The sequence below is a fragment of the Camelus dromedarius genome, chromosome 27 (assembly GCF_036321535.1).
Source record: "Camelus dromedarius isolate mCamDro1 chromosome 27, mCamDro1.pat, whole genome shotgun sequence".
Classification (NCBI taxonomy): Eukaryota; Metazoa; Chordata; class Mammalia; order Artiodactyla; family Camelidae; genus Camelus; species Camelus dromedarius.
Window position 1 is genome coordinate 3,638,377 of NC_087462.1, and position 6,586 is coordinate 3,644,962.

General features: G+C 56.3%; 1 protein-coding gene across 1 annotated transcript; it reads right to left on the reverse strand.

Annotated features, from left to right (window-relative positions):
• Positions 1-248: 248 nt before the first annotated feature.
• ZNRF4 (zinc and ring finger 4) lies at positions 249-2,061 on the reverse strand. Its single transcript, XM_064480276.1, is given in 2 exon segments — positions 249-1,653; positions 2,012-2,061. Coding segments are annotated over 2 exon segments (1,455 nt in total).
• Between the last annotated feature and the right edge of the window lie 4,525 nt (positions 2,062-6,586).

Consider the following 6,586-nt stretch of genomic DNA (forward strand, 5'->3'; position numbering starts at 1 on the left):
CCAAGAACACGTGCCCCCCACCGGGCCCCATAGCCCCTCACTCACCCGCGGACGCCGGGGAGCCAGCCTTGGGCTCAGCTGGGGTGTGCCACGTGGGTGGCACGCGGGGCCTGTGGCCAGGAGGTCCCACAGCAGCCAGGGCGAGCGTCCGCTTTCAAACCCACTTTATTACCCAGTCTCCAGACTAGAAACATTCCTAGGTTCCACCCTCCCCGCCCCGATCTCCACCAGCCAGGGTGCTGCGGGTCTCAGAGGGGTTCAGGGAGCCCCTCATTGGCCTCAGCCGCACCCACGGAGGTGGTGCTGCAGCGGCGGCCAGGACTGGCTCGGACCAGAAGCTCCAGCCTCCGGGCGCGCAGCCGGGCCTGGATGGCCCAGATCGGGGGGTGGTGGCCAGGCAACGAGGGGTCCTCCTCGTTGCCGAAGCTGTCAACAGTGGAGTCAGAGCCGTCCTCCGTGCCGGCCACCGACTGCTTGCACACGGGGCAGGAGCGCTGGGTGGCCTGGGAGAACCAGGGATCGATGCACTTGCAGTGATAGGTATGGGAGCAGGGGAGGATCTTGAGTTGGTCGCCCTCCTCGTACTCGTCCAGGCAGATGGCGCACAAGTCATTGCGTCTCGTGAAGGTGCGCACCTGGGCCCTCTGGCTGGCCTGCGCCATGACCGCCGGCCTGCGGGCCCACCAGGCCCACAGCCAGTTCCACAGGTGCTGCAGGACGAAGGTGGCGAACGTGAGCAGGGCCAGGGTGCGGCCCAGCACCCAGGAGATGGCCAGCACGGGGTGGCAGTCCAGGTCCGGGCAGGGCGGGTGGTCGGGCAACAGGAGGATGTGGGCCGACTTGTCGCAGCGCACGATGCCCCGCAGGTCCTGCGAGGCGGCCTCGCCCACAAACACCGACGGGATGGCGATCTGGCGCCGCAGGTCCTCGTAGACGTGGGCCATGCGCACCAGGTCGTCGGAGCGCACGTTGTGCACGATGGCCGCCTCGAAGCCGGCCCGCTGGGCATGCAGCACCTTGAGGTCAAATGTGCAGTCGTAGCGGCGGATCAGCACGATGGCGCCCAGGGAGCCATTGCCCAGCTGCGGGCCCTCAATGGGATGACATGCGTTGGCCGGCTTGGCCTCCATTAGGTAGCCCCGCATGCCCCCAGGGGCTAGGGGGACCCCGAACAGGGCTGGCAAGTCCGCAAAGTCCACCGTGCTCGAGTTGCCATCCAGCACGGCCCGCACCACCCCCTGCGAGGGCACCAGCAGCCCCAGCAGGATCAGAGAGGCCCTGACGGCCACCAGGGCCAGGACCAGCCGCAGCCACCCCATGGCCGGCCCCTCCTTCTCTGGCTGTGGCGTGGAGCTAGGTCCCGCTGGGGACGGTGGACAGGAGGTCTCCGGGCATCTCCAGGGCCTCCCAGGGAGCCCGTGGCCAGGTGGGAATGGAGGTGACCTTGAACAGGGGCTCAGGGACAGTTAAGCAGAGCAGCAGGGACCTGGCGGTCCTAGACGGAAGCGGCTCCTGGCAGCAGCCCAAGGTGCATTGTGTCTTTGAAGGCTGGTCCCAGGAGGAGCCAACCTACCCAGGTGGCCTTCCTGGAAGATGATGCGGAAGCCAGGAGCCCCCAGGGTTCCAGATGCTCCCAGCCTCTGTGACATCGTCCTATTTCATCCTGCCCCCACCACCTGAGACAGAATTCCTGGGGCTCTGACCTGGGGGGCTGGGCAGCCTTTGAAAAAACTTCTGGAAGGCTCAGAGCAGCACCAGCTCCTGGACTTGTAAGGCTCAGGGGTGCCACAATGTGGGCTGGGGCCCCCCTAGGGCACAAATCTAGCCCTCACACACACAGTCTGCCAGCATCATCTCCCTGAGCCTCCCAAAGACCCACTGAGGAAAGGGCCAATGTTACCCCATCTCAAGATTCCCAGAGGATCCAGACTTGTTCAGGGCACCCTCTGCCCATGAGGTCAATTCTTAAAATCCAAATTCCAAACCTCCTTCCTCTCTCCCCCTCACTTACTCTGCTCCAGCCACATGGCCTCCTTGCTGTTCTTCCAACATACCAGGCATGGTTCTGCCCCAGGGCCTTTGCACACGCTATTTGCTCGAGCTGGAATGCCCCTTCTCCCTGTAGCTGGCTCTTTCTCATCACTCAGGTCTGAGTTCATATGTCCTCAGAGTCTAACTGACTTAATGTGGGGGCAGGGAAAATTGCCAAGGTCAGGGCTGGGCTGGCAGGAATTGGTGGTCCAAGTCCTCGCCACCAGGTAGGACTCTGGGCCTGCACCAGCTTTATTCTCTCAACTCAGAGCTTCCTCTCTGAGTTTCCATGTGTCCCCCATTCCTTAGCCAGAGCCATGGCCATCAGCCTCAAGTTCCCCCTTCACTCCCCACAACTCATCCCCCAAATCTCTCATTGTGAGTCTGTTTCCTACCCAGTGGGGCACCCCGCTCAAGTCCTGATTCCTGGCTCTGCCATTGACAAAGTGTGTGATGCCAGGTAAATTCCTTAAGTTCCCTGGGCCGTAGCTTCCAGATCTGTAAAATGGGTTTAATGATGAGCAACCGATGTTACAGGACCAGTGGTGTGAAAATTAAATGAGATAATGCACAATCAGTGCCCAGCACGGAGTGCGACCTCGGCATTCTCCCGAAACAGCCCTGCCTTCCGTCTACAGCCCTTTCAGTTCATCACGACACAGCAGTCAGGACTATTTCTAAAGTCTCAGTCCTCTGGTCTCTCCCAAGCTCTAAACTCTCCCATGGCTCCCCACTGCCCTCCAGATGAAGTCCACCCACCTCTGTGTGGCCTACAAGCTCTCCCAAGGTAGAGCCCTGACGATCCCTTAGGTTTCAATGCTTTTCAATGCTCCAAATGCATCATGATTTGCTGACCTCTAGAACTTTGCAAATGCTATTCCCTCTGCCAGGAACAGAATTCTCTTTCCTCAACTGCACTTTGCCAGGCTGGCTACTTATTCTTTAGGTTTTCTCCGTTGGTCTAATACCTCCCAGAGCAGCCCTCAGCCAAGGATAGAGAAGAGGAACACAGCCAAACAGGCAGGAGGCCTGTGGCAACAGAGGCAGAGTTTGGAATGATATGTCTACTAGCCAAGAAATGGCAAGGGTGGCCAGCTGCCACCAGATGCTGGGAGTGAGACATGGAACAGATTCTCCCTCTGAACATGCAAGAAGGAATCAAACTTGCTAACACCATGATTTTGGACTTCCAGCCTCCAGAACTGTGAGGGAAGAAATTTCTGTTGTTTTGAGCCCCCTGGTTTGTGGCACTTTGTTACAGCAGTTGTGAATACACAATGGAATCCTTGTCCTAGGGTCTGCATCTGGGTCAGGTCAGCCAAACACAAGGTGTCACCATGCTGAGACCTGAGGGTGACTAAGGATGAAGTTGGTATAAGGGGGCAGAGAACAGCATGCTGGGAATGCAAGTGGCATGTGCAAAGGTCCTGAGGTGAGCAAGAGATAAAGAAAGAGAATTAGAGTTGAATGATTGGACAGGGCAAGCCATTCAGAGTTGCCAAAAAGAGTGTCTTATTCAAGGATGGGAGAGAGATAGGAGAAGGGCAGGCAGGGCCAGACTCCAACATTGAATGTCGATGGCCCTGGGGTTTACACAGAGAACGATGAGAAGCCATAGAGAAGTGTAGAGTAGAAGCAGGACATGGCTGGATTTTGTTTCCCGTTTCCACTCTGTGTGTTTCTGCACTGCTTGGATCTTTTATGTTGGGAATGAATTCACTTATTCCTCCTGAAATAAAAAGAGATTTGTGTTCTGAAAGAACCCTCTGGTTGCTGGATGGAGAGAGAGAGAGAGGCCAGGAAGCCACAGAGGCAGCAGAGAATTGGGGTGGGGGGGAATGACTAGGGAATGGGACAGAGAGAGACTAAGAGGGGATGATGGCCCTGAATGAGTGAGTGGATGTGAAGGACAGGAGGCGAGGGCACCCTGCATGGAGCCAGCCATAGAGGGTCGTGGCATCTCTCCTCCTCCTCTGGGGCTGGCTTCAAGAAAGTCTCGCCTGGTATTACCATCTTTAACACCTTTCCAGCAATCGCTAATCCCTAAGAGGTAGGTCCTTGGCCCCGTTGGCATTTTAAAACATCATTTTGTCTTCTGTATCTTTGTTTTTTGTGGGTCCCATTGTTTGTGGCAAGAGATACAGGATTTTCTTGTATGACTCTCACAACATTTTCTATTTAAAGGAAAACGTAGTGTTGATCTTTAGGTAACATGCAGTAAGTAAAGGAGCAGGTGCGCGACACTAGGGGGGAGGGTCGAGGGAGAGCCCTCCAGAGACGGGCAGCTGATGAACAGCACATGCGGGTTCCCAGGGCCGCTGTGACAAAGCGCCACAAACTAGGCGGCCGAGAACAACAGGGACGTGCTGCCTTGTGCTTCCGGAGGCCAGAAGTCCAAGACCGAGGTGTGGACAGGGTGGCAGACACTCCCTCTGAAGGCTCTTCTGGCTGCTGGGACCCACATGCAGGGAAAGCTGAGTGTCCAGGGACTTAGCCCCCTGGGGAGTAGCCCAGAACCGGTGGCAGACGGGAGCAAGGGGACAAACGCTCCATCTCCCGCCCTCAGATGAGAGAACTCAGGGGGCCACGGCACTCCCCACCTCCTAGAGACGCGCAGTGGGACTGGGCTCCACCGTCCCCATGATAACTTGCTCTTGGCAATGCTTCCTTCATAGGCTGTCTTCCCCTTCCTATCCCTGCTCCCTACTCCCCTCCCAGTATCTTCTGAGACCATTTCCAAAAGGAATCACTGGCATCCAGATCCTCGTCTTGGGCTCGTTACTGGGTGAACCCCATCTACAGTGCTGCCTGAGAATAGGAGAAAGCACAAAAGCAGAACAGAGAGACCAGGAGAGACCCAGGTCCTAAACCCATCATTTGAGCACCTCGGTCCAGCTGAGCCTGAAGGCCACAAAACACCTGTACTCCTGTTATAGGAACCCGTTATACTCCTTTTTTTGCCTGAGAGTTGGTTTCTATCACCACACAACAAACCTCATGGCGGGGGCGGCGGGGGGAGTTGGTCGTTCCAGAACCTCATAGGAGAAGAGACACTGGGCACAGCTGTAAGTTTGATTTTCTTTGCTTCATGTTGCCTCCCTCCCCAAATGCTTCTAGCAGGGACCTCCTCCTTCTCAGCCAAAGCTGGCTGGCTCCTCTGACGGTTAGATGTAAAGCAGGTGTCAGATGGGGTGATGAGATGTGCCTGTGTTCACGCTAATTTCCCCGAAGTCAAAGTCACATCTTCCTCCCTTCCTCAATGCATCTCTTGTACTTTGGATCCAAAATTTGCACATACATGGGCAGGCATGCAATACACCCACCCACCCAACTGGACTGTGATTCAGGAGCCCCGTGGGGCCCCACGGGGCTGGGGCTGGAGGGGCATTTAGAGGTCTGCGAGGGGTTCATGATAAAGAATCATCCACGCGGAGGTGGCCCTGGGCGCCTCTGTCTTTCTATCTCTCCTTTCTGTGAACCTCTATTTCTGGTTCTCCCTCCCTGAATCTCTCTCCGGCTCTCTCTTTCTCTCCCTCCTCTATCTTTTCATTTCTCTGTTGGGGTCGCTTTTTGTCTGTGCCTCTCGCTTCTGCCTCTGTCTCTGCTCCTCTCCCTCTAGCTTTTTCTCTGTCTCAGCCTTTCTACATCTCTGTGTCAATGTCTCTGTTTGTTACTGTCTGATTCTGCTGTAAGTCTCCTGCTGAGATTCCTGTCTCTGTCCCTGTCTCTCCACGGAGGTCTTTCCTGATCTCCGTCACCTGGTCCCTGGGTCTCCTCATCTCTCTAACTTCACCTCGTCTTGTCTCCCGTGCTACTTTCTGTGTGCGCCTCTGTCTCTCTGTGTCTCTCTCTGCCTGCCTCTCTCTCTCCCCTCACCCACTCCCCGGCCCCATGCCTGACCCACAGGAGATATGCAGTGGGTTTTGTCAGCTCGGAACCAAAGGTACATCTTTGTGATGTGGTGAGAGAGGAGCTGGGTTTAAGGTCCAACATGGCCCTCACTTACTGGCACAGGGAGTCCTTCTCGCTCAGCAGCTCAGCTCCTGGTGTCTGTCCGGTGAACAGGGTCAATGCGGAACCAACACTCTCTGAACAGAGTTGCCCATGGACTCTCCCATCACCCTTTGTGCTTGGGGCTCTGCTTTTTCCTACTTTTCCCAGGAGGAAGCAGGCATGCAGAGCGTGAACCATCCCTCCCCAAATGCCACAGTGAAGAGGAGGCTGGACCACCTTCCCTGCCTCCAGGACCCCCAAACCTCCTGACCCCGCTGGGCCAGGCATCCAGCTGCACATTCACAGACTTGCTGTCTGAGGTCAGGTGGCTTCATCTGTCTTCCCACCTTTCCTCCTCTGAGCTCCTAGTTTTTATGCTGGGAGAATGAAACTCGTGGAGTCCGAGACCATTGCTGGGGAGAAGGAGCTGTCTGCACAGAACGACGTGCCAGGCGTCGGGGATACAGGAGTGATCAAGACGAACTGAGCAGCTGGGATTTGTTGATTGGTGTCATGTCCAATCAAATATTTGTTAAGTACCTATGGTGTGTGCATGCCAGGC